The sequence below is a fragment of the Medicago truncatula genome, chromosome 8 (assembly GCF_003473485.1).
Source record: "Medicago truncatula cultivar Jemalong A17 chromosome 8, MtrunA17r5.0-ANR, whole genome shotgun sequence".
Classification (NCBI taxonomy): Eukaryota; Viridiplantae; Streptophyta; class Magnoliopsida; order Fabales; family Fabaceae; genus Medicago; species Medicago truncatula.
In genome coordinates, this window is record NC_053049.1 from 12,292,326 (window position 1) to 12,319,885 (window position 27,560).

The 27,560-nt window shown below is 33.1% G+C and overlaps 4 protein-coding genes across 5 annotated transcripts; 3 read left to right on the top strand and 1 right to left on the bottom strand.

Annotated features, from left to right (window-relative positions):
- Positions 1 to 222: 222 nt before the first annotated feature.
- Positions 223 to 8,398, bottom strand: LOC11440916 (cell division protein FtsY homolog, chloroplastic). Of its 2 annotated transcripts, none has more exons than XR_005643541.1 (12): positions 7,961 to 8,398; positions 7,751 to 7,855; positions 6,209 to 6,282; positions 6,047 to 6,105; positions 5,758 to 5,795; positions 4,427 to 4,547; positions 4,209 to 4,277; positions 4,037 to 4,119; positions 2,871 to 2,939; positions 2,284 to 2,335; positions 2,032 to 2,162; positions 223 to 739 (listed from the first exon to the last, which is right to left on the bottom strand). XR_005643541.1 is itself a non-coding variant. In XM_024773591.2 (12 exons), the coding sequence occupies exons 1-11, from the start codon at positions 8,273 to 8,275 to the stop codon at positions 2,049 to 2,051; spliced, it is 1,110 nt and encodes a 369-aa protein (XP_024629359.1). In that variant the 5' UTR covers positions 8,276 to 8,396; the 3' UTR covers positions 223 to 739; positions 2,032 to 2,048. The 2 variants fall into 2 exon arrangements, 1 of the variants encoding a protein (XP_024629359.1); XM_024773591.2 differs by having other exon boundaries at positions 2,273 to 2,335; positions 7,961 to 8,396.
- Positions 8,399 to 12,780: 4,382 nt separating this feature from the next.
- On the top strand, positions 12,781 to 16,367 carry LOC25502299 (RAP domain-containing protein, chloroplastic). The gene is made up of 4 exons (XM_013589453.3): positions 12,781 to 12,891; positions 13,212 to 15,083; positions 15,459 to 15,541; positions 16,021 to 16,367. The coding sequence occupies exons 2-4, from the start codon at positions 13,292 to 13,294 to the stop codon at positions 16,126 to 16,128; spliced, it is 1,983 nt and encodes a 660-aa protein (XP_013444907.1). The 5' UTR covers positions 12,781 to 12,891; positions 13,212 to 13,291; the 3' UTR covers positions 16,129 to 16,367.
- Positions 16,368 to 19,315: 2,948 nt separating this feature from the next.
- On the top strand, positions 19,316 to 20,206 carry LOC25502300 (BON1-associated protein 2). Its single transcript, XM_013589454.3, has one exon. The coding sequence runs from the start codon at positions 19,566 to 19,568 to the stop codon at positions 20,103 to 20,105; it is 540 nt and encodes a 179-aa protein (XP_013444908.2). The 5' UTR covers positions 19,316 to 19,565; the 3' UTR covers positions 20,106 to 20,206.
- A 5,289-nt stretch (positions 20,207 to 25,495) lies between these two features.
- On the top strand, positions 25,496 to 26,339 carry LOC25502301 (BON1-associated protein 2). Its single transcript, XM_013589455.3, has one exon. The coding sequence runs from the start codon at positions 25,615 to 25,617 to the stop codon at positions 26,149 to 26,151; it is 537 nt and encodes a 178-aa protein (XP_013444909.1). The 5' UTR covers positions 25,496 to 25,614; the 3' UTR covers positions 26,152 to 26,339.
- Positions 26,340 to 27,560: the final 1,221 nt, after the last annotated feature.

Below are 27,560 nucleotides of genomic sequence, written 5' to 3' on the forward strand. Positions count from 1 at the left end.
GGCAAGGGTTTTTATAGGTCCACCTAAGATTCGTGAAACCTTCGTGAGCAATACTCGTGAGATAGACCTTTTCGGCAAGGGTTTTTATAGGTCCACCTAAGATTCGTGAAACCTTCGTGAGCAATACTCGTGAGATAGACCTTTTCGGCAAGGGTTTTTATAGGTCCACCTAAGATTCGTGAAACCTTCGTGAGCAATACTCGTGAGATAGACCTTCTCAAAAAAAAAATACTCGTGAGATATAGCACTGCCCTTATCAGTATATACTGTACTTATATCATCAGACATTCTTTGTGAGTAATGTGCCTTGTTCAAAAGTTGTCCCCGGATGACAAAAACAATGAAATAAGACACCTCATTGAGAAGTTGAAGAAAGGAAGGAAAAAAATAATCACATAATCATTGACAAATAATGGACCATATGTTAGCTCATGTTTTCTGTGGTATCATTCATTTACATGGACACCACAACAAAATCTTCAAGTTCAATGCCAAGAGTGGAAATAAACCATTGTCGTATTGTCCGAAACTGCCAACCACAAAGCATGCAAAGGGGTTATACCAGCTGAGTTACCTTCAAAGCAAGAATAGCTTCGCTTCCCCAAAATCATTTTCACCTTCTGCGAAGCTTGGCCTCTCAAGAATGGATTAAATGATAAAATGTTGTCTTTCTCTTTCCTGTGACCTAATGTTGCTCTGCATATTCGTGTAAATATGTGATTCTGAATCGTAGCATAGCCTGGTAAACCAAATAATAGTAAGAGTAGATTCATATAGCCAATGTGCAACGAAGGAAAAATCAAGGTAAAGGTACTTCTGGTTACCCAAAAATGTGATTATCCATATTCTTTTTTTAGATTTTAGAGTAAACTATACTTTCTTTATCTGGGAAAAGCTTAAATTACATTGCACTTTCCTCATTATTTTGGTGTCAGGAGGAGTCAGGGTTTAATCTCTCAAAATACGAGATCAATTTAAGAGGACGGACATTCTTCCAATGATTTTTTCCCTCTTATTTAAACTATACTTCGAGAGAGATATTACACGCAAATAAAAGGCAAATAAAAGTTTTAAACGCACAATTTCAGCTTTGACACCTTGCCTAAAATTGTTGTTTCACTTTCATATGTCCCATAATAGTCAGTATGCATTCAAGACTATACTAATGATCTTAAGAATCACAAGTAGAGAAAAGAAAGTCCATAACAAATTACGAGTAAATAATCATTTTGGTCCTCAAAATTGTAAGTGTCGACCAATTTAGTCCCTCAAATATAAGAAATAACAATTAAATCCTTAAATTAAAGAATGTCAATCATTTTAGTTCTTTCACGCTCTTTAGTAATCATTCATCAAAACCTATCAAAGACTTACATATTGAGTTGAATAGTCTCTTGTTACATCAAGTCCAACATAAAACCATTAAAATTGTTGAGTTAAATTTGAAAATACTAAATTGACTGACATTGGGACTGAATTGCTATTTTGTCAATTTGGATGACTAATTAACCAACCCTTACATTTCAATGACTAAAATGTGATTTACTCAATTGTTTATATTAAAACTAACTTAGAAGTATAACAATATTCCTTTCTTAAAGGATGAGTATGTATACTTTAAAATAAAATTAACGTAAATTTAAACTTCATTAAGAGAAGGGATTGTAATTTACTCTTCTTTTATGCAGAAATAGAACCAAAGACATAGCCCTCACACTCGAAACTTAGCTGACATCCAAGTTGAAAGAGGAAATGTTCTAAATTAAAAAATTTGATTATGCATAATACCAAATAGAAGACACATGCCTAGCAATACAACATATGAAATAAAAGGTCTGGATAAGTTGTCAAATAGCAAGATCCCCTAGAGTTAAGTATATCTGAGGTGTAGATTCCGAAAGAGTATGGTTATATCTTTTAATCTGTAATCATATATTGAATGGGAAATATTTTATAGTATGACTGGTTTTTTGAAAAGATTTCAGACTTCAATGTGAAAGGAATGAAAAGAATAAGTCATGATGTACATACCTAAGCCTACTTATGGTTTACAGAAAAATGGCATTGACAAAGGCCTCTGCATCAAAGGGTTGAAGGTCTTCAACACCTTCACCAACACCGACAAATTTTACAGGGATTCCAAGCTCATCAACCACACTGACCTGCCAACACAAGCAGCTTATTCCTTACTCTTAGTAATAAAAAAAAATTGAATTAAAAAAATATGTTTGAGGCTAAAAAAAAATTTAAAAAATTATTGAGATAATAATACCACACAGCCACCTCTTGCAGAACCATCCAGTTTGGTCAAAATTAAACCAGTTACACCCACAACCTGTCCCAAGACAAAAGAAACTTCATTAACAGCTTACAGAAAGCTAATATGAAACTGCAAGGAAACCGTAATAACAAATACTGAAATAGAGAAGAGCTAGCAACACTCTCTTTTCAACATTCTCTCTAACATTCACTCTTTTCTTGGGTGAAATCAATGTGGGTCCTACACTTTGGAAATGGGTCCCACATAAAGTGGTGAGATCCATATGAATTTTACCCGATAAAAGAGTAGAGAGAGTGTTGAAAAGAGAATGTTCCTAGTACTCCTCTACTGAAATAATATTATGCCCAAAAATAAAAAAACAATTAAGGCGGTGTAGAATTGTTTTTAATAGCTCTTCTCATTTCTATTATATCGAAAATTTAGATCTTTAGCTTCAAAATTCCAACACTCATCCCAAAGAAGAAATGTGAATGCCATATGGTATTTTCATATGGTGATAACGGAGTTTCAAATTCAAATATGTAAAATAACAAATTTCCCAATAGGAAGAAGATAGACACGAAATTCAAAAATGAGAACTAGAATTTACTTCATTGAATTCTCTGGCTTGTGGCAACATATTCAAACCAGTAGTTCCATCCAGAACCAGTAAGATTTCCTGCAAGCATTGTAACACCGTTAATTCATACAATTTTAGATCTTAGTGTGTGTGAGCACGAGAGAGAGATAAAAAAGATGCTCAGGGAAGATATTTTTCCATCACATACTCTTAAAACACATACATCAACAAGCCTACTTACGGAATGTGGATAAAAAACAAATTAATGTACATCCTATCAAATATGAAATTATACTAAAATATACAAAAAAGATGCTAAGGAAAGACACAAATATGATCCATGGATGATAATCTCATAACCATAATAAAGTTCGCTGCAACAGCTCTAGCCGTGTCAAGAACCAAGATGTCCAAGGTGAATGAAACAAATGAGACCTATGCAATTCAGTTGAAAGAGATGATAAATTCATAGATTTTAAAGAAAACATATAAGACAAAATCTAACATAAATCTCCTCATACACTACAAGTAGGGAATGCATTGATTAATAGATAAATGGAAAGCAAGCAATGCTATCCCTTCAGGTCACGTGGATTACATCAAAAGAAACTATTACCCATCATCAGAAAACACTGTAATTTCTAAAGCACTTCCTAGAATTTCAGCTAGTTCTAATCCTCATTAAAAAAGATTGTGTTGCAAAATTTTGATACTGTAAACACCATTGCTGTAAAATTCACAAGACATGAAAACCTACATGGAGTTAAGATATAAGTTCCCAATTCTGAAGGTGCTAACCAATGTCATTTTTTACGATAAATTTTCCCCACTTTGTTTGAAGAATAAAAAATATAAGAGAGCACAAGCTAGCTGTACTAGTATAAATGGACAAAAGCAAAATACTGATGTATTGAGTTTAAACACAAAGATGATAGACCCCATCACATAATAACTGTTCATCAAGTTCCACATAAATGTCAAAAACATTACTACTAAAAAAATTTCCAGAAAACCAAAAAGAAGATAACAATATAACTTGGGAAGTAACTTGAAAAAAAAAAAAAAAAAAAAAAAAGTCTTTAAAGAGGCAGTGGATTCAAAAGCAAGAAAATTATGATGTAAAGGTCAGAAACTCTCAATGATTTACTAGCAGAAAGATGACCAAGTTGAGAGGAAAAAGGGTCAAAAGCGCTTACATTGGGTGCACCAGCAACTACTTTAGCAACAGCCTTTTTACAAGAAATTAACTCTTCCATTAGCCTGTAATTGGTGTGTAAACCTGAGAATATAACATGAACACCAATACTAATATACAACCTGCCAGGTATTAAAGTTCAAAACAGCTAGCCATAAAATTTTAGTACTTACGTCCAGATGTATCACATAATACAATATCATAACCTAGCTCTTTTCCTCTTTTTACAGCTTGTGAAAGCACTGCAGGTAATACAGAAGTTACAAAATTTAGAATCCAAACCATATATAATAATATAATAATAAGGATAATTACAAAATAAACAAACACTCTGTAAAACTTATAAAGTGATAAATGGCAGGCTAGGAGTAAAATCTAATTCTATTTGTACCTGCTGATGCTTTGGATTTCTCAGACTCAGCTACAACAATCTCACACCCAGTCCTTTCAGCCCATATTTCTAGCTGATCACTAGCAGCTGCTCTGAATGTATCACCAGCTGCCAACAGTATCTGGTAGAATTTTGAGGAGAACGAAAAATGAGCGTGAAATATTTTGTTCTAACATGTGACACATAAATAAGTGATCCAAGACAATATGATATGATCTTAGATACTAAAAATCACCTCAATTGGATATGAGAAAGAATCTTGAGGAATAAAGTATCATAATACTTCATACAGTATAAAACATATACATTGGGGTCAATTTTAAATGTTTGTGTCGAGGGAGAGAAAATGAGACATAAGTTGCTGAGAGAGTCTCCTTTGAACTACACAAAGGAGACTCTCTATATAAGCTTAAAAACAATCAAATAAGATAGTTACAAAGTATGCCATCCCTGTTTACAAGATATGATACAAGTCTATTGTATACAATAAATGCATGGATCCTAATCTCATTTTAAACAGTTTGAAAACTCGAGCTATGCGGAAGGGCTATAGATTAATGAAGGTAAACTAAAACCTTCAAAGATGCAACAGAGATTTGGAAGTGCAGCAACAAAAACAGTGTTATCCCAGCAAACGTGGTAGGATACGTGGCTCAATTAATGCAATTAGTCTCTGTCAAAAACCAATTTTCCTGTAAAACAATTTATTGTTTGTCTTTTTATATTGTTTCTCCTAATTTTTGTTACTCTTCCTCTCCCATTTTGATTGGATTCTCTCCTATTTGACCCTCTTTTCTAATTTGAGTATAGTGCAGCTTCCAAGGATCTAAAGATATTTTTTACTCCTAAATTTATACAAGAAATAGTTATTCCAAATGAGACAAAAATATTCTCTACAAGTAGAGTCATAAAAGATATCCAATAATGAGGCAGGGAATGCTCATCTTTCTGCATGTAGAGTCAGAATTCAGAAACACCGTTAAAACAACAGTTGGCTGAACCCTAAACTAAAGCCAAGAGTTGCTCACTGCTCCAGGTAGAAATGGGAAATAATTTTCTGAATATTATTGCAAATACAAACGCTAATATGCCTAAATAGATTACTTTATACCTAACAGGCCTGATTAATGGTCAGATTGCAATTATTCCTTAATTACATAATATATGTTATTTACAGCAGCCTTTTGAAAGCTGAGAAGGAAATCCAGCTAGTTTAACAATCTAGATTTCTAGAACAATTGAAGTGTCGTTTAATTCTCTGATATCACCATCGAACTTTTTGGTGTAGATCAAAATAAAAAACCAAAGAAAAACTCACAGTATAATCTAACCTTAGCACCTCCATTCTTCAATCTATAAGCCAGCTTTCCTGCAAGGAAAAGTTTATCAAATCGGTTTGGTTTTGGATTTCTATATTGTTAATTGCTTGGGAGGACATGCTTCATTTGACAATTATCTATTAACTTTAAAGACATGTAACACCTTTAAACATTTTGGTTTGTTCATTAACTTAAAGAAAATCTTTCCAGGTACATAAGGAGGGAAACACTGCACATTGTCTCATTTTTCTGTTTCCTTGCTCCATAAATAATAGAATCAACAATTTAGTATTTTACTTACCCAAAGAAGTTGTCTTCCCACCACCATTAACACCAACTATCATTATTACGGCTGGTTTCCTGTAAATGAAATTTAATTCAATATAAAGCACAAAAATGAACACAATAAAATTCAGTGACTTGCAGAAAAACAAAACAAAAATCAGCAGTTAAATGCTCACACCTATATCCAAGTTGAAGTTCAGTTTTACTCCCCTTGTTGCTTAACAAATCCAAAACATTCTTCTTCAGTGCTTCCTAAAACCATTCATATCATAAAAATTGAAATTCCTATTTGATAAATGCAACGGACAGAAGATTATATTAATTAGTTCCATACCAAGACTTAAAACCATAAATAAATATCCTATATAGTCAAATATTTATAAAATGCAGGATGGCAACAAATTTTAAAAAAAATATATGTTGGCTTCAAAAACAGAATAAATCATAAAATAAAATTAATGTAAGTATTACATTAAGAACACAAAAACTTTCTTTTGTCTTTCTTCAGTCCCCTCCTTTGATGGTAGTACTGTGGGGGATTCTACCAATTTAGCCTCGCCACAAGGATTGTATTGGCGGAGATCGAACCAGGGACCTTTCACGTAAGAGCATCTTTCTAACATTCTCATGTTGTGGATCAGCTTGGTGACTACTAATCCAAACTCCTTGGCTAAAACAAAATAGTTTGATATTCGTTTCTTTAAACAAAAATAAATCCATATACGTAGTAAAATAATATGATAAGGCAGTGATTCAATCAACACATGTGTCTTCTACGGAGTTTTTTCTCGGACAACACTTTTTCGGTATCCATGTTCATACTCGGATTCACGGCCACTGGTATTTATTATTTAAATTAAAGGATTACTTTCAAAGGTATTTAGTGTTGCTTAACCAATATTTGTATCGGTAATCATATTATAGGTATGAAGGTGACTAATCTCAACCAGGGAACATGTTGGCACACAAGGTAAGTTCTCTCCTCTCTATCAAATTTTCTTCATACACAAAAACTCAAATCGGAATCCCTAACCACTTTTCTCGGTTGCTTCAGCTAATCACTCTGTTTTGAGTTCAGCTGATATGCTACCCAATAGTTTATATAAAGGCACAAATCACATTTCTATACAATGCAACCACATTCTCGTGTGTTCAAACTCAATCACGACAGTGTTACTGTTGTTTTAATTATGACTTTTATAATGGATATGATTAAAGTTAAATTCTTTCTACGATTCAGCAATTATAATTGATAACAGTTTAAAAAAAAAAATTATATTGTCAGCACAATTCAATTAAATCCAAAAAAAAAAAGTATGTGACGCTTGTTAACATATTACAATCAATCATAATGGTCATATCATTTGAAACATTTGACTTTTATAGTAAGTATTTCTAAGTTCACCACACACATGACTGGTTGTGATGCACCGACAGTGTAAATTTCTTATTTTTTTATAGAAACCCTGTAAAATTTCTTAAATGCATAAAAATTAAAATATTTAATTAAATACGATTTAATTTGTATACACGACAGTGTAGAACTTTCTTACACATGCATCGAATCAAATCACTCTAAGATGCCACCTTTATAGGTAAGTTCATAAAATATCCCTAAAAATATCTACTTGGTATGATTTAGTTACATGCATGTGAACAAAGTTTTACTTTTACACCGTCTGTGTAAAAAAAACAATTTCAACTAATTATACACACATACCTTAATCTCACTCCCTGATTTAAGCTTACCAGAAAGTATATCCTCCCTTAAATTCTCCACAATCTTAATAGTAATTTTCGGTCCAAAATCAGAAACTAATAAAGCCTGTAATAATAATTAATAAACAAAGAACATTAATTAATCAACTAATTAATAAAAAAATTACTAGTAATGATAGTTTGGAATTGAATAAGATGAACGAAAACGAACCTCTTCAAGTTCATCAAGAACTTTATCAGTATCAGAGAGATTCCAATAAAGAAGAAGCTCATCAATGACGGAGAGATTGTTACGAGTTTTTGAGAAACCGGAGAAGAGTTTCTCTACATCGCTTTTTGCTTTTTCTTTTAGTAACCGGCCGAGTTTTGTGAATAAACCGGTTTCACCGGCGGAGCATGTGAACCGGGTTCGAGATGAGGGGGATTTAGTTTGAAATGGGGAGGTGAAGATGAGGAATTGTGGTTGAGAGGGTGATTTTGGGGGAATGGAGAGGCGAGAGAATGAAGCGGAGGTGGTAGTAGCCATTTTTGAGAGAAGGTTGAAGTTTTTTACTAGTTTTCACTGAAGCAGAAGAAGATAACGTGCCCAAATTTGACAAAATAGATATTGATTTTAGGTTCGGCACCTCACCCGAGGTCCCTCCCTCGGCCTAAAATCTATACTCTCCGCGCCTAAATGTGATGATAAAATAAGCCACTAAACCGTTAAATTAATCAATGTCTTTATAAATTAGTCTTTAACTCTATTAATATTTTAAAATAATATTTGTTGTTGTTAAAAAATTTTCAATTAAATCTCTCGTCGTGTAAAAAGAAATATGAAAACAAAGATCTAATTGAAAAAATTTTGACAAAAAGATATAGACTATTTTAAAATTTTGTCAAAAGTTTCTAAATTAAATTCATGTTTCTATGTTTTTTTTAATATGACAATGAATTTAATTGAGAAGGTAAAGATGTTTCTATGTTTTTTTAATCGACTGTTTAATAATGTAATAACTCTCATTTCCCGTTTATTAGACAAGGAAAAGATATTGTCCTTAGGTTGGTTGAAAGCTAGAAAAGCTATCTTTATTTTTGGTACTCAGCAGTGGTGGTCATGCCCTTTTCTTTGTCTGGGTATTGGCTAACGTAGTCTTTTTTTTTTTTTTAAACTAATGCAAAAGCATCAAACCAAGTCAGGTGAAGCCAATGCAAGACCAATATTAACAAGGCTGTCCGGACAAGCATTGCCCTCTCTATATATATGAGACACCACAAATCTCATCTGTCTGATTCTAACTAAGCAATTGAGCCACCTATTTCTTAAAACCCAAGGAACCAAGGAAATAGATTTGAAAGCCAAAATAACCAATTGTGAGTCTGTCTCCAACCAAAAATTCCAGAAACCATTAATGTGAGCAATCTCAATGGCAGTCATAGCAGCTACCAGTTCAGCAAATAGAGCATCATGCTCCCCCAGATATTTAGTGAAACAACCAATACATATGCTATCAGAGTTTCTGAAGATGCCTCCTACAGCTGCTCTATTAGGGTTCTTTGTAGTTTCACCATCAGTGTTGGCTTTAATCCAAGATGACAAGGGAGGTGTCCAAATTACTTCTTTGATGATGGGAGCCCTCGGGGGTTTGATGTTAACTTTAAAAGTTTTGAGTATCCTGAATTCCTGCATATCCCCTCTATATACTTCATCAGTAAGATTACCTGTTATGGCAGTTTGAGCAATAATAATATTAAGAGCAGGTTTCCAGTGCATCTGTGTGTCTTTAAATCTCACTTGGTTTCTTCTAAGCCATATAGTGTAAAGAATATTGAACATGCAGGCTTTCGGGACGGTCCTGCACTGCGGATACCAGTTTCTCTCCAAAAGATTCAAAAAGTCAAGACACGTGATAAATTGCATGTTTATATTTAAAATAGAGAACAACCAGTTCCACAAATGCATAGCAAAAGGACATTCAAAAAATAAGTGGAAGGTAGTTTCACCCTGAAGGGAACAAGATGAGCATAAAGATGGAAACTGAAACCCTCTGGATGTAAGGTTTTCATTCGTTGGAACCTTATTATGCATGATCCGCCAAACCAAAAGGGATTTGGTTGGAGGAATATCGGAACACCACAACTCTTTGGCCCATTTTATCTTCTGACCAACCCCATATTTGAACTCATAAGCTTGTTTGAAAGATAAATCACCATTATTGCTAGGATGCCAGATTATCTTGTCTTCAGTGGCTTCAAAATGAATTGTTATTTGTTCAGCAAGAAATTTGACCTGAGGGAAATAGATGAGAACAGAAAAAGGGACATTCCACTGACCATTGAGAATGAAGTCTTTGACTTTAGCAGTTAAGTTTCCATGCAGATGTGGAGGAATATTTAGCTGAGAGGCTATGGAGACACCACACCAATTGTCAAGCCAGAAATTTATGTCGTTACCATTACCAAGTTGCCAACCGCAATTAGATTGGACATTTGAAAACTCATTCTTGATGCTGCTCCAAATAGATGAGAAAATGTGGTGAGATATCACTCTTCTGCCTCTAATAACCTTACTTCTGAGTAAAAGAGCCCAATCTTCCTTAGAGTTCAATAGATCCCAACACAACTTCAGATTAGTTGATTCATTAAGAATGGAGAGAGACCTGATGCCTAAGCCACCTTCTGAGAGAGGCTTGCAAGATTTTTTCCAAGAAACAGTCACTAATTTTCTTTTAGAGACATCACCACTCCATATGAAATTCCTTGTCCAGAGTTCAATGTCATTAAGAAGCTTCTTGGGCCAAGAGTAAATGGATATTGAGTGAACCAACATACTTTGAATAACGCTTTGAACCATAATAACTCTACCAGCAATACTTAATAGAGAGGCTTTCCAAGATGCTAGTTTGGATTTGATTTTGTCTGCAATAGACTGTAGGTGGCATCTTTTAGGTTTCCCCTTGAAAATTGGAACCCCTAGATAATTGAACGGAAGAGAGCCCTTGCTGAACCCAATTAGATCAACGATTTGATTAATTCTAGAATAGAAATTGATCCATAGAACACAATAGATTTTGAAGGGTTAATCATTTGACCAGAAGCTTGAGCATATGAGTTGAAAAGTTGCATAAGAGCATGAATAGAGGAGATTTTACCTTTGCAAAATATCATAATGTCGTCAGCATATAAGGAATGAGAAGGAACATGTGTTGATCTTTTTGATAAGCTCCAACTTTCCCTGTTGCACAAGATTGGTGATACTTCTTGATTGAACCTTTGGGAAGGTTTGTAATTGTTGTAACTCTTGATTCCTGTGGTAGTCTCTAAGGCACACCTTGTGCTCTAGGGATTGTTTTGTTATATATTTCATTTTTACTTTTTCAAAAAAAAAAAAAGAATTTAATTGAGAAACTTTTAACAAAGACAAAGATTATTTTAAAATATTAAAAGAGTAAGGGACTTATTTAGTAATCACTTACAAAGACAGAAACCAAATTGTAGGTTTACTCTAAAATAATTAATATGAGTGTAAAAGCATCACACATATAAAATAGGTTTCGCTAACAAGTGTCATTAGGGTAAGAAAATTAAAAGTATTAAATTATAACTTTTAAACTTTTAAAAAGTTGAATTCAACATTTTTCAACATATTATTTCTATATTTTTTTATAAATGTCTTAAGGGCACTCATTAATATTTTACATATAAAATTCAAACGATGTTTTTTTATCAGAAAAAGCTTAATTCATTTCATTAAGCTTGAGATTGTGTTTCCTTATGTTATCACATGTCTATCCAAAAAGAATTTAAGTGTGTGCTTGGTTTTGCAATGTACATAGTTGATTTTAATAAAATTTATTGTGTTAGAATTGATTTTGAAGAAAAATAATTGATTGTAACAACAAAAATAAAAAATTTAATGTACAAATATTTGTAGAGATGAGAATGGATTTTGATTTTTGAGAATCTAAACCGAACACTTAGATTTGCTAGTTTTCAGGTTTGAAGCAACTAAAAACGCTTTTGAGACCTCAAAAGCAATACCAAACAAAGGCTTAGAATTATCCCAAATAATCAATGTACAACTTCTTTGTGAGTGATGTATGTGATGAATGTTGAACTTAAATTATTACATGCCACATAATATATTTTATATGATAAGCTACATAAGTGGATTTTTCGAGTACTCTCACTTGAAGAAGACGGTCTGATTAAGGTTAAAATAAACAAGATCCTGACAAATCTTTAAACTAGAAGCATTATAAACAACTGTGGTGATCTAATAAGATCCAAACCTAGAAGTAGGAGAACAAACTTTAAGTGAAGCAACACTCACTAACTTTTTAATATTAACCTTCCAAACCGAATCGAACTCCTCGTCTATTTATCAATTTGAATACTTGATTTTATAAACATCTTGGCCAACAATATAGCTGATATGAATTAGAAATTTCACATTGGATAAAAAAGTCGATGTTAAATAATATATAAATAAATGACTATAAATTTATTGCCTGTTTAGAAAGACGTTACCCTCATCAAAGATGCATCTACACAATAACCAAAACAAATTTACCGTGATTTAAAAAAGCTAATATTCTTAATTTCACTGCAAACATGGATTCTATCGTGATTTATGTTGAACGTGGAATTTTCACCGCTAAACACAAACACATACTTGATGTCTTAAATTTTTAAGTTAAGATATAATCTTTAAATTTATTTATATAGTTGCTCTTGATTTTAATGATCTAGATTAGATGATTCTTCGCGATCGAAAAAAGTTCACACCTTAACTTAAGTACTCCAAAGCTCACCTAGCTTTTTATGTAGGTTCCGATTTTAAATTTTAAGTTCTTGGTTAAGATTTTTTAAAAAATCATTTTATCAATCTTTTTAAAAAATGAATTTCATAGATAGTAAACAAATAAAAATATATTCTGATTTTTTTTTAAAATCTTTACAGCACAATTTTTTTTTGAGCAATTACAGCACAAAATTTATTCTTTTTAAAACTTAAACAAACGTATTCTTAAAAGATTTTTTTTTTAACAAAAATGGATTTTAAAAAAAAATCTCAAATAAACACTATTTGGTTTATCACTTCATTCTTCAACCGGAAACACTGCTTTGTTCTTCAAACACAATCTGCTTCTCTTCTCAGTGAGTTTCAAATTCTCCTTTTTCCCCTTCTCCCATTTATCTTCAAATTGGTTCATTTTGCTCATCAATTTTAACACTTGTTTTTGTTTTTGTTTTTTTGAATAAGCAATTTTAACACTTGTTATCTCTAACATTTATCATATTTAATCACTGTGTAATTGTACATATATTTTCACTGATTCAAACCCAGTTGAAAATTATTGGCATGCCTCGATATTTTTGAATTTATGAATTTTTTTTAAGAGAATTGAATCATTTTGAACTGTTTATTTAATATTCCATATCAAAATGTTGAATTTTAATGCATTTTTTCTCTGCAGGAAACCCTCATTTATGTGTTATTGATTAAAAAGGAATTATTTTTTGGTTAATTTGTTTTCTTTGAAGAGAATTGAAAAATATGGAAGGGTTATTGAATTCTTTGATTAACCAAAGTTGTTTAAAACCCTTTGGTTTTACTCCAATAGTTGGTTATAATTTCCCAGTTACCACGAGAACTTGGCGTTTAAATCGAAAACTTGATTCTTATAATACATTGAGAATCGATTGCACGCATTTAGATAGAGATAGTAACGCCAGTGCTAGAGGAAATAGAGTTGCTGCATTGGATAGTGGGGATAATGGAGAGGAATCTGATATGGATTGGGAATCAGAGTTTGTCGGAGAATTGGATCCGTTTGGTTACCGAGCTCCGAAGAAAAGGGAAAAAGAGCAAAAGTCAAAGTTGCTTGAGGATACTGATGGAATGGATTGGTGTGTGAGGGCGAGAGAGGTGGCGTTAAAATCGATTAAAGCGAAGGGTAGGGCTTATGCATTGGAAGATTTGGTAACTGTTAAGAAGAAGAAAAAGAAAAAGAAGGTTGAGGAGAAGGTGGTAAGCAAGAAGAAAACTGAGAAGAAAATCGATGAAATAGAAGATTTACTTGATTATGGTTCGGAGGAAGAGTTTGGACTGCCACAGGTGAAGGAAAATGATTTGAAAAGGCAAGTGAGTTTGATTGCGGATGGAATGTTTGCAGAAAATACGGAGAAAAGGATGGAAACGTTTTACAATAGACTGTCTCAATTCTCTGGGATATCTGACCATAGAAAAGAAATCAACTTGAACAAAGCGATTATTGAATCGCAGACTGCGGATGATGTGTTGGATGTTACGTACGAAACAATTGTCGCGGTTGCAAAAGGATTGAGCCCCTCACCTCTCTCCCCTTTGAATATTGCTACTGCTCTTCATCGCATTGCTAAGAATATGGAGAAAGTTTCTATGATGAAAACTCGAAGGCTTGCTTTTGCTCGACAAAAAGAGATGTCTATGCTTGTCGGCGTTGCAATGACAGCCTTGCCTGAATGCTCTGCTCAAGGAATCTCAAACATAGCTTGGGCACTGTCCAAAGTTGGAGGCGAACTGCTTTACTTTTCAGAAATGGATAGAATTGCAGAGATTGCACTGACAAAAGTTGGGGAATTAAACTCTCAAAACATTGCTAACATTGCAGGTGCTTTCGCTTCAATGCAGCATTCAGCTCCCGATCTTTTTGCAGAACTGTCGAAAAGGGCTTCAGAAATAATTCACACCTTCAAAGGGCAAGAACTTGCACAGCTTTTGTGGGCTTTCGCATCTCTATATGAGCCTGCTGACATTGTATTTGATTCTTTAGACAGACTTTTCGAAGATCATCGTCAATCGAAAGGTTTCATAGGTGAACAGATCGGTGTGGAATCTGTTGATCGAAACGGGGACTCAACTTTACTTACTTTAAATAGGGATCAGCTTGGGACTATAGCTTGGTCCTATGCTGTCTTTGGACAAATGGACAGAAGTTTCTTCTCTTATGTATGGAAAACTCTCGGCTATTTCGAGGAGCAAAGGGTTTCAGAGCTGTATCGGGAAGATATCATGTTTGCTTCTCAGGTTCATCTTGTAAACCAGTGCTTGAAACTTGAATTTCCACATCTTCAGCTGTCTCTATGCGGTGAGCTTGAGGATAAAGTTTCTAGCGCTGGAAAGACTAAAAGGTTTAATCAGAAGATAACTTCGTCATTTCAGAAAGAGGTTGGACATCTTCTTGTTAGCACTGGACTTGAATGGGTCAAAGAATATGTTGTAGATGGGTACACTTTGGATGCTGTGACAGTTGATAAGAAGCTTGCTTTAGAGATTGATGGTCCTACACATTTCTCTAGAAATACCGGTGCGTATATTTTGTTTACATATATTGAATTTAGAGCCTGTTTGGATTGAATTATTTGAGCTTATCTTTAATTATAAGCACTTGTGATACTATTTGAGACAACTCATCAGAAACAACTTATGACATGTCCATCAGTTTTTTTCAGCTTATTTTTATGAGCTCTTCAGGATGGCTTATGAAAGTAGCTTATACCCCATATGAAAATAGTTTGACTTTATTTTATCTTTTGTCTTAGAAATAACTTATACATAAGCTCTTAATTAAGTTGTTTATCCAAACAGGGCCCTAGTATCCTTCTGTTCTCTTGTATCAATTTGAATCTTTACTACGTAGAATCACTCAGGTTGTTATTAATTGTCTTTTCATTTTATACAGGTGTTCCTCTAGGACATACCATACTTAAACGACGATACATTACTGCTGCCGGTTGGAAACTCGTATCATTATCCTATCAAGAGGTCAGCTCTCAACTTTCTTTAATTAGAGTTTTACATATCTCATTTTAATAACCGTCATTTTTTTCATCAAAATTTGAAAAAACAGAAAGTTGTTCCTATATTACCACTTCCACATCTATTGATTTGATTACATATAGTTAATATATACAAAACATACAGAACTTGCCAGTTTATAACTTTATGCGCCTTTTGGTATATATGATTGGAGAGATTGTCTTCCAAGCTTCACTTCAAGGACACATTCTATCTTAATCTCTAGCCTCTATTTTTCAACTGTATTATTCCTACTATTGTTTTGAAAGATGTAATTTGTGCCATCTGTTTATCTGTTTATGTATGCTACTTATTTTTAAAGCAGAGGATAAAAGGGTCATAGTTTTTGCACAACCAAATTATTTCAAGTACTCTATAGACTATAGGAATAGTCTTTTGTCGACGGAAAAAATTGTGAATGTTTGTGTACTTTTACTTTCCTGCAGTGGGAGGAACTTCAAGGAGGATCTGAACAGGTGGAGTACCTAAGGGAAATTCTAAAAGATCATTTAGATAAAAAATATGATAGCTCTACATTGACTGAGGTAAAGTGATCATTCAACGTTTTTTGCGAGGTATCGGGGGTTCTGTATGTTTAAGTTGTTATGCTTCTTTAAGAAATTTTAGTGAAGCCTTGTATATTTGTTAGACGGAAATTTAAACAGCTTTGCGCTCCTTACTATCATTGATATAAAAGAACTCGAGAGAAATGTCAATAACCTCACGGTGGACCATCTGAGCTAGTCGGCAAACTTGAAATTACATTTTTCAAATTATTTACTAACAGTAAAAACATGTTTTTGCTAGAGTCCTCTAAAGTCCTTTTGAAAAAAAGGATTTTGTTTGAAGGTTTAAAGCATAGGCTTGAGTCGTTTTATGCTTGGGTCGGCCCTTAGAAGTTTACAAGCTCTAACTGTTTTGTTTCTTTTCTTTTCATAATGTCAAAATGATACCATCTGACATTCATGTATACACAAAGGTGAAGTTGTGAAGTAACTGCACTTGAGAGACTAAATAGTAGTAGAAGCTATGTAAATCTGTACTCATTTAACAACAAACTAACCAAAAATTTACTTAACACAATGAGCTGGTGTGCAAATTCTCTAATTGTGTGAAATTATTGAGAGATTTCAATGTTAATGAAAATAATCAAATAGTAAATTTTAACATACAGTTAAACAGTAAAATAATTAACTGTGCACTTCTGATGTTCATTGAATTCAGAAATGGATATTCATCCCTTGTACCTCCACATAGAAATGCAACCCGTGGCATTTTCTCTCTCTCAATTCAGCCCTCATCACTCATCAATCAACATGTGTCATGTTTTGGTTGGTTGTGAAAAGGGTGGTACAATGCATGTATAGGAAAAGGGTGTATGTGTATCTTTATTCTATTCGTATATTACACATGGGGGATCATATTATACCGATGTAACAATTGAGTAATGTTTTACCGTTCAATATATTTTTACAGTGTACATAATTTACAAAACTCACAGCTGGGTAGAAAGTTTACATCATATAGATTATTTCTATAAAATTTCACATAAATATTAAATATTTTATATGTCGTTGATGAGATGCATAAAGATCACGTCTACGTGGTTTTATTAAATCTTTATGCATCTCCAATACATATTAAATAATTTTGTATTTATATAAATTTTACAGAGATGTTTATATGATATAAACTTTCAATCCAACTCAAAAATTTATAAAATATGTATTTGAAAAAATTTATTGAGCGACGTAACATTATCAGTGTTACGAAGGTGGAATTTAATGATGAATGATTTTTATTAAACAATATGACTCTCAATAAGTTATTTTACTTTCTGGTATTTATTTTCTTGATGGTATATATTGTTTTAATCATCTTTTGATTGACTATTAATCTAGTCTCCATTATCGTTATTAGTTTATGTTACATCTTTTTATAAAATGGTTTGTAAACAGCAAGGAAGATATCATACTTCTAACCACAATTCCATCCCTTCTTTTAATAATCATTCCACATTGATTAAAGTGAGTTTTATCTATCAAAATTAGCACAAGTTTGAACGTGGACATGCATGTTTAAGGTCTCACATATAAAATAAAACTTATTTCCACATTTTTTATGTCAAAATTCTTAGCCATTTGCAACACCTATTGTTGTTATTTGAGCCAACACGAGTTGCTACTTATTTAATTATTATATGGATGAGAGGCAACAATGCAAGTTTTGGCCACGTATCAACGTGTGATTGGTCTTCTGAACATATAGTATTTTATTTCATTATATATGTTGCATTTTTTAGTCCATGGTTTGTCTCCTTACCCACTAGCCCCAATTTATTTAATGTACTACTAATGCAACAAGGGGAGGAAACATCCTTTAAGCATGCACCATTATTTTTTTCCCAACCATATCTTAATTCTTAATTTCTTTTCCTCATAGAGCTTCCAAACTCATTTATGGCTTTATTCATATACTCTGATAGGGACATATAGATAGTGGGACACATCATTGATATTGATACATACACATTGATATTAATTTAAAATTATAAAAATGATTGAGTGTAACCACTGCTGCTATAGTTTCCAAAACTACAACCTTTCTTGGTATTTTTCTCTTGACGAATCCATGATTGTCTCTTAAGGGGTCAACCACTGTGTTTCCAAGGAAAAAGAGGAGATGACTTAAGTTGAGAACAGTCATTATTCATCAATTGGAAATTAGGAAGCACTAATTGTCATTGTAAAATGAATTAGGAGCCAACAAAATAAAACAAAAGATCGAACTTTTCTCCCCTTGAACTTACATAACAACGCAAGGCAACTTCTTCCTAAAATCTTCCAAAGCTGATCAAAGTATAGTCTTTATAATTAAAAATATAATACTGAAATTGTAAATCAAAAGGAGAATTTCTTATTCAATAAGTCTACGCTAGATTTGTTAATAGTTTCACGTTGGATGGTATATAATTTGAACATGTGTTGGTAAATGACATAGTCTTCATCTTACAACTCGATTTTGTAAAGTTTATGATATCAGAGTCTATTTGCTATCAGGTCACCACTATTGGACCACTCGTCTTACACTCCAGATGTCTAGTCATGAACGTTAGCGTTTACTATGTGATAGATGCAAAGTTTCCACTACGCCGTTTAACAATGACTAATATCCGTTGGGGAATCTTGGATATACAAAATGTGTTCTCTTGTTACAACCAATTTTCTTTCTATGCGCAAGAGTTAGAGATTAAACTTGTGACGACTTACTTAAGATGTTAAAATCTCTTACCGCCTAGATCAATTCATTGTTGGAGTGATGCGATGATTTTACTTGGTTGTTTGAGTTTTATTTATTTTCTTCGGGAAAAAGTTTTTTATTTTATTTTTGAAAAATACATTTTTATTATATTCTAATTCTTAAGCAGATAATGGTTTCTCCTACGAAATATTTAAAAGAACCCAAATTTAATTTGTAGATGAAACAATTTTTAATAAGACTTTACTTTTCTTTGAGACAAACTCCGAATTACCTTTTCCTATAAACCGAGAGTTAATCAAAACAGTGTGAATTCTTAAGATAACTATGAAATAAAGAATAAATCTCAATTTTAAGCTTTTACAATAAGTCTAATTCATCCAAACAGAACCGCAATTTCCAAGTACATTCCACCGTCACATATTTTAAACGTTTCCAATCAACTTGAATTGTCAAACACTTTCTTTTCAGTTTTCACGCCCGCCGAATTTTCCAACAGCTCAATTCCTTCAATACAAAAAGCACTCACACGTTAAAAAAGAACCAACCACTCTCTTTACTTGTTTCTCAAAACTCCATATATATACATAACACAATCCTCTCCCTTCTCTTCAATCAACCTTCAACTCCCCAATTTCTCTACACTCTCAAATCATACTCATTTTACACATATTGAGTTGAAACGGAATTAATATCTATAGTTGCACGAGATATCTTGAAACACTAATATAAAATGTCGCAAACAATAGAGATAACAATTTTGTCAGCGGAGAATCTCCAAGAAAACAAAAAAGCCATAAAAGGAAACACATTTGTCACGGTTCAATGTGACGGAAGCAATAATGAAGTGAGCACCACGAAACTTGATTCTGAAGGCGGAAGTTATCCTACATGGAACGAGAAGGTAGTGATCGACTTGCCATTACATGCAAGGTTCGTTACAATAGAGGTGAAGTACAAAACTAGAGGAAGTAGTAGTAATAGTGTTGGAATAGCTAGAGTACCTGTTTCCGATTTTCTTGGAGGGTATGTACATGAAAATCAACTGCAATTTTTAAGTTATAGGTTGTGGGATAATAGAGTTATGAGAAATGGGGTTGTAAATATTTCAGTGAAGGTAAAAATGTCCCAACAAAATTCTTGCTCGAGTTCGATGTCATCGACGATGAATGGAGTTCCAGTAACTGGCGTTCCGGTGGCCGGTAATGGCTCCTGCAGCAGAGTTGCAACAGGGATTCCTGCTGTTTGGTTAAATTACCAAAGACACATTTGAAAGGCTACATTGTAATCATCATGTACATTAAAAACAGAAAGCATACATTTCCATACTGACAATACACGTGGGAATTAAATTTGTCTCAATTTGTATATTTATTTCATGTTCTTCTTTTTTTTGTTTGCATTTATTTCATGTTCTTTTAACATTATATCAAGGGTCTTGTTAACGAGTGTCCTTTGAGCACTCTGCATTCTAAATCAAGAAATTATTCTTTAAAAAGTGAAATAGTTCAATTTCCAAGGCCTTGAATACATAATTTTTCATAAAAAGTTTACAAATCATTTTTGTTAATAGTTTTTTTCTTTTATCAGTTTTACAACTCAACACTAAATATTGAGGTAAGAGATAAAATATATACAAAAGGATGAGTTGTTCGGAACAACTCAAGTTTTTTTTTCTTAAACAAGACAAAATGAGATATATTAACAAAAAATTCTGCTCCCTATAACAAGGAATGCAAAGAGAAGCAGAACAAAATTACAACAATCAATCCTTCTGAATCAAAATAGTGGTAAACAACGGTCAACCAATCCTCAAACAAACAAGGAGTTGCTGCCACCACATATGGTAACCAAAAGGAAAGCAAACATTTTTCGCTTTCAACCACGTAAGTGAAGTGATTTTTACCTTTTCCATAAGCTGCACAACCAATTTTACATTATTAGAGAACAACTGTTTGTTTCGTTCATTCCAAAGAATCTAAATACAACAAAGTCAAATCATATTTAAGAATGAACGACAAGGAGTGTATCCTCCTGAAGAGTATATGAATGGATGAAAATGATCCATAACATGTTGGAGATCCACATAATACACACCAAACCAGCTCTTCAAGTGTTGCCAAAGAGAACCAAAAGTAGAATAATGTATTAATAGATGTTATGCTGTTTCATTTTGGCCACACCCTGAAACACACAATAAAGAGTCTGGGGAATGACTTCACGACGCCCTAAGTTATCCTTCGTAGGCCACCTGTTGTGGAATAGACGCCACACACAGATAGAAATCTTTAAAGGAACACTTTTATGCCACACCGCTTCTGAAATGTCGTCATGGTCGTGCATCTCTTGCCGCATGAGCATTTGATACACCCCACGAACTGTGTAGCTATCTGTTAACACAAAAAATAAAATATTTGGTCGAACTCATAATTCTATTTTCGACAAGGCAGATGTGTTATTTCGACATGCTGCAAAGTGCAAAGAGATTTCGACCAAGAACATACAGACTTCGACATGCTGCATTTTCAACAAAGTAATTTAATATATTTCATGCATGTGGCTAATGAAGCCTTGGAGAACCATTAGTTTATCAAGTGATTCATTTTTGTGGGAAGAGCCTTGGAGAAATGAAGAAATTATTAGCACAATACGTGATGTAACATGATTATGCAAGATCCAATGTCTAAAGATTTAGTATACCTCAACGTGGACATGGTACTTGTAACAATAATAAGGCAAAGTCGAATATGCGGTGACAAACAAGACTGAAGTGCATTGAAGATTATTTCCTAGTGTCTTAGGAAGTTATTTCTACTTTCAATATAGACTGTAGGATTTAGTGTTAGTTTTCTCTACAAGGTCTATATATATCAGTTTGTAATAATAACAATGGGTTGGTTTCTTGATTTTTGAAAACTCTGTAACACCCACGCCATGGGAGCAAACGGGTTCAGGAGTGGAGAGATTGACAGATTCCGACCACCCTTTACATTCCTATAATTTAATATCATTATTCTTGTTTTACTTTCCTTTTTCTTTTGCATTTCTTTTCATCTTTACTCTATTTCTTTTTATTTTTAACATGCTCACTTGAGCAATTTTCTATCATGTTGTCATGAGACAACTTGTTATTACAAGATGTTGGAAGCAATTCTGACATTAATGTTCTTAAAGAATGCATGAAGTGATGTCTTAAACCGCGAAGCTTGAACGATCCCCTTTAAAAATACATTTGTTATCATCGACGGCAAATGAAGTTTACGTTACCAAAAATCGGTGTAAACACTATCTCCTGCATTCGGGATCTGCCAACGGTATTTGATTGAAAGAGTGCGGTACCGGTACGAAAGGGAGCTAGCTAAGGCAGCAAGCCAAGAAAGGCAGAATATTAGGCCTTTTTTTTAGAAAGGAAGCCAACTCTTGATTCTGAACTTCGTTCGCGAAGGAACCGGATGTTTGACGGGCCAGCCCTTTTTTATGCGCCGCTTTACCCTGAAAGGATAATTAGCTTTGCGTCAAACATCTGAAAAAATAAATTATCAACTGGATTAAGCTCACGGGATTAATGATGAATGATCTTTATTAAACAAATAAATTACATGACTCTCAATAATTTTACCTTTTCCGACAGTTGGTATGTATTGTTTTAATCTTCTTTTAATTGACTATTAATCCAGTCTCCATTATCTTTTATTAGTTTATGTTACATTTTTATAAAATGTTTTTAAAGTTTATAAAATGATTTGTAAACAGCAAGGAAGATATCATACTTCTAACCACCATCCCATCCCTTCTTTAAATAATCATTCCACATTGATTAAAGTGAGTTTTATCTATCAAAATTAGCACAAGTTTGAACGTGGACATACATGTTTATGTCTCACATATAAAATACAACTTATTTCTACATTTTTTCATGTCAAAATTCTTAGCCATTTGCAACACCTATTGTTGTTATTTGAACCAACACGAGTTGCTACTTATTTAATTATTACATGAATGAGAGGCAACAATGCATCTTTTGGCCACGTATTGACGTGAGATTGATCTTCTGACTGGTCTAGAATAGATGGTATTTAATTTCATTATATCTGCCGCATTTTTTTAGTCCATGGTCTGTCTCCTTACCCACTAGCCCCAATTTATTTAATGTACTACGAATGCAACAAGGGAAGGAAACATCCTTCAAGCATGCACCATTATTCTTCTCCAATCAAATCTTGATTCTTAATTTCTTATCATCCTAGATCTTCCAAACTCATTTTTGGCTTCATTCATACACTCTGATATGGACAAAGATAGTGGGGCACATCATTGATATTGATCCATATACATTAATATTAATTTAAAATTATAAAAATGATTGAATGTCTATAGTTTCCAAAATTACAACATTTCCAGTATTTTTCTCTTGACGAATCCCTAATTGTCTCTTAAGGGGTCAACCACTGTGTTTCCAAGGAAAAAGAGGTGACGACTTAAGTTTAGAACGGTCATTATTCATGAATTGGAAATTAGGAAGCACTTATTGTCATTGTAAAATGAACGAGTCAAACAAAATAAAACAAAAGATCGAACTTTTCTCCCCTTGAACTTACAAAACAACGCAAGGCAACTTCTTCATAAAATCTTTCAAAGTTGATCAAAGTATAGTCTTTATAATTAAAAAACATATTACTGAAATTGTAAATCAAAAGGAGAATTTCATATTCGATGAGTCTATGCTAGATTTGTTGGGTTAAGATCCTCTCCATTTAATAGTTCCATGTTGGATAGTGAGTTATTCTTCATCTTACATACTATGTTGTATAGTTTAGTTAGACCCGATCTAAAAAATTTAAAATGGTATGAGAGCCTATCCAAGATCTGTTATCAGATCACTGCCATCAGACCACTCGATTTACGCTACAAATGTCTTGTCCTGGAAGCCATCAGTTATCATATTATAGATGCGAAGTTTTCATAACCGTTGGTTAACGATGAATAATCCCTATTGGAAAACCTATTGCACACGAAGTATATTCTCTCCTCTTATTATTTTGACCAATCTATTGTTTATGTGAAGTGATGGTTTTACTTGCATGTTTGAGTTTTGTTTTTAAAAAGGCAAAATGAAGCATATTTTTGAAACGGACAAAGAAATACCGAAATTGTTGTTCACACATGTGTTTAAGCTGAAACACACTAATAAAAGACCGAAATACCCCTTCGACAGTTAACTGCCGCGGAACTCCAAATCTAAAATTATAGAGGATGCAGATCTGAAACAATAAATGAAATTCGTCTCAGTATTCTCTCCTGCAAGAAAAGACAATAAGATCCAACAAAAACATGATCATGGAGTGTGGGCATGTAACCACTAACTTGGAAAAAGAAAGTTCAAACCAGAAAGACATGACTATCTAGCTTTTAATAGTAATATATAAAACCTTCTGATGATGATCATATTGCAGAATAATCTCACTCTATATTTTCATAGTAATGCTGAAATAATCTCAGTCTACATTATTAATTTATAAGTGCATATACAAATTCAAACTTTTGATGTGGTGCTGAGTCTGTACTCTTACTACAGAACAAAACATTGACATTCAGGGGAAGAAGATAGCAGAAAAACACCAGTATTGCTCCGCAGCAGTTAGCTGCTGAAGTTTCTGTGGTAGTTAACTGCCAAAGGGGTATTTCAGTATTTTATTGGTGTGTATAAGCTTAAACACATGTGTGAACATCAATTTTCAAGATGTGCAAGGACCATATTTGAGTATTGAGTTTTTTCTTTGGAAAAAAAGATTTTTTTGAACCAAATTTTTCTCTATTCGTATTCTAATTTTGTAGTGTTAAATGAGCTCTCGTAAAACGAATTCGGGTTCGATTTCTAGAAGCCGCAATTATTAACATAATTTTACTTATCTTTCGAACGAACTCTGAATTATTAAAAGGAGAAAACTTAGGTATAATTCTTTGGGTGCTTTTCGTATGGTTCTTAACTAAAAATACATATTTTTTGGATATAACAAACTTTGAGAAAATTATGGATTTGAGGAAATCATCGTGAATTTAGTTAATAACCATACGAAAAGCATCTAAGAAATTGTACCTAAGTTTTCTCCTTATTAAAACTCCCTTACCTTGAAAACTGAAGAATCGGAGAGCTAACACAAAAAATGCTAATTATTAAGTTAGTTACATAATAAAGAATAATTCCCAACCTTAAGCTTTACAATAAGTCAAAAATCCCTTTAAAAAAAAGGAAATGTTAACGAATGTCTCGGAGCACTCTTTAATAACTATTAATAGTAAAAAATTTATGAAAAATTGTAAAATCAATGTATTGGAATTTGTAAAATTTAATTTCTTTAAAAAATATTTTTTAAATTTGAGATTCTAAAAGAGTGCTATGAGACACTCGTTAATTAAAACCCTAAAAAAAAAAGTTGAATATTCATGCAAACATAACCGAAATTTCCAAGTACATTCCGCCGTCACATATATTTAACGTTCCATATCAACTTGAATTGTCAAACACTTTCTTTTCACCGTCCAAACCACGCGCCGATTTTTCCAACTTCTCAATTCCACGTTAAAAATGAACCAACCACTCTCTTTCTGTCTTGTTTCTCTCATGTTTCTCTAAACTCACATATATATATAGATAGCACAATCCTCCCCTTCTCTTCAATCAACCTTCAACTCCCCAATTTCTCTACACTCTCAAATCATACTATTTCATAAGGGAATTGGTCTCTATAGTTACACGAGATATCTTAAAACACTAATATAAAATGTCGCAAACAATAGAGATAACAATTTTGTCAGCGGAGAATCTTCAAGAGAACAAAAAAGCCATAAAAGGAAACACATTTGTCATGGTTCAATGTGACGGAAGCAATAATGAAGTGAGCACCACGAAACTTGATTCTGAAGGCGGAAGTTATCCTACATGGAACGAGAAGGTAGTGATCGACGTGCCATTACATGCAAGGTTCGTAACAATAGAGGTGAAGTACAAAACAAGAGGAAGTAGTAATAGTGTTGGAATAGCTAGAGTACCTGTTTCCGATTTTGTTGGAGGGTATGTACATGAAAATCAATTGCAATTTTTAAGTTATAGGTTGTGGGATAATAGAGTTATGAGAAATGGGGTTGTAAATATTTCAGTGAAGGTAAAAATGTCCCAACAAAATTCTTGCTCGAGTTCGATGTCATCGACGATGAATGGAGTTCCAGTAACTGGCGTTCCGGTGGCCGGTAATGGCTCCTGCAGCAGAGTTGCAACAGGGATTCCTGCTGTTTGGTTAAACTACCAAAGACACATTTGAAAGGGTACTTTGTAATCATCATGTATATTAAAAACAGAAAGCATACATTTCCATATTGACAATACACGTGGGAATTATTTATGTCTCAATTTGTATATTTATTTCAATGTTCTTTAATATTACATCAATCAGTATTGCAATTTAAACATGATCAAACTCAACACTAAATATTAAGGTAAGAGATAAAATATGTATCAAAGGATGAATCGTTCAAGACAACCCAAATTTAGAATTTAATAAGTAAATATTTGTAATAACAATTACTCCATATATTAACATTTGTTATTAAAAAAAGAGATTGATATTGATACGTAAATATGTCAGTGCACATCAGATACATATGTTCTATACGAGTGTTGACTTGACTTAAATCCTATATGTTGACCAATTTTAGAAATTGCTCCTATAGAAATTTAGTATTTTTTTTTTCTCTTGACGCATCCCTGATTGTCTCTTAAGAATGGGTCAACCATTAAGTTTCCCAGGAACAAGGGGAGCTGACTTAGTTTAGAAATTAGAAAGTACCAACTCTCATTGTAAAATGAAAGAATCAAACAAATAAAACAACAGATTGGAACTTTAAGCAACAACACAAGGGAACTTCTTGATTTTTATAACAAAAATCATCCAAAGTTGATCAAAGTATAACAAATTGTATTTAAAACGACAACCGGTAGTAATTAATTGTAACTTTAAGTTTGAATTTAGAATTTCTTAAATATTTATGCATAAATTTCATCAATTTTTGTTGTATTTTAAAAATGACCAATGTTAATATATAGTTAGTCGTCATAATCCACTTGAAGTGTGCTTTTCATCAAGGTCGTGATTATCTTTGGTACTAATTTGGGTGAGTTAGTTTAACTTCTTTAAAAAAAAAAAATAGTTAGTCATCATTAAAAAGTTAGTCATCGCTTTAAAAAAAATAGTTAGTCGTCATTTTTATTATATTTTTTATCGCCAAACCAGGAGAAATGACATGCATCAAAAGAAAACATCGATATCCCAATTAGGTTGGCACCCCGATAAACCCCATCCTCTACCGCAAAATTCAAAATATTATTAAAAAAGGGGGAAAAAATTTACAAGAGGGGAGACTATACCAAAACCCTTAAAAAAAACAAAAACAGAAAAAAAACAACCGTCTAGAGAAACCTATAACGAGGCATACCACAACAGTCTGAATAAAAATTCGCTTGCAAGTCAGGAGGTAGAACCGACAACTACACTGCCCCATGAGTCGAGTGACCCATATTAGCCAACTTATCAGCACAACAATTACCTCTCTCATTAGTACAAATTCGTGACTCCAATACCATGTCAATACCAAGAAGGGACATATACAAAATTGACCATAGGTTCAGCAAAAAAAATGAGAACAAGCTTATGAGAAAAAAGAAAAAGAAAAA

Bases quoted from the DNA above. Each gene is read 5' to 3' on its own strand.
- LOC25502300 (XM_013589454.3), top strand. From the start codon at position 19,566: ATGTCGCAAACAATAGAGATAACAATTTTGTCAGCGGAGAATCTCCAA.
- LOC25502299 (XM_013589453.3), top strand. From the start codon at position 13,292: ATGGAAGGGTTATTGAATTCTTTGATTAACCAAAGTTGTTTAAAACCC. The intron at 15,084-15,458 runs GTGCGTATATTT...CATTTTATACAG, and splicing joins ACATTTCTCTAGAAATACCG to GTGTTCCTCTAGGACATACC. The intron at 15,542-16,020 runs GTCAGCTCTCAA...ACTTTCCTGCAG, and splicing joins TATCATTATCCTATCAAGAG to TGGGAGGAACTTCAAGGAGG.
- LOC25502301 (XM_013589455.3), top strand. From the start codon at position 25,615: ATGTCGCAAACAATAGAGATAACAATTTTGTCAGCGGAGAATCTTCAA.
- LOC11440916 (XM_024773591.2), bottom strand. From the start codon at position 8,275: ATGGCTACTACCACCTCCGCTTCATTCTCTCGCCTCTCCATTCCCCCA. The intron at 7,856-7,960 runs GTTCGTTTTCGT...TTATTATTACAG, and splicing joins TTCTTGATGAACTTGAAGAG to GCTTTATTAGTTTCTGATTT. The intron at 5,796-6,046 runs GTAAGTAAAATA...TTTTCCTTGCAG, and splicing joins TGGGAAGACAACTTCTTTGG to GAAAGCTGGCTTATAGATTG.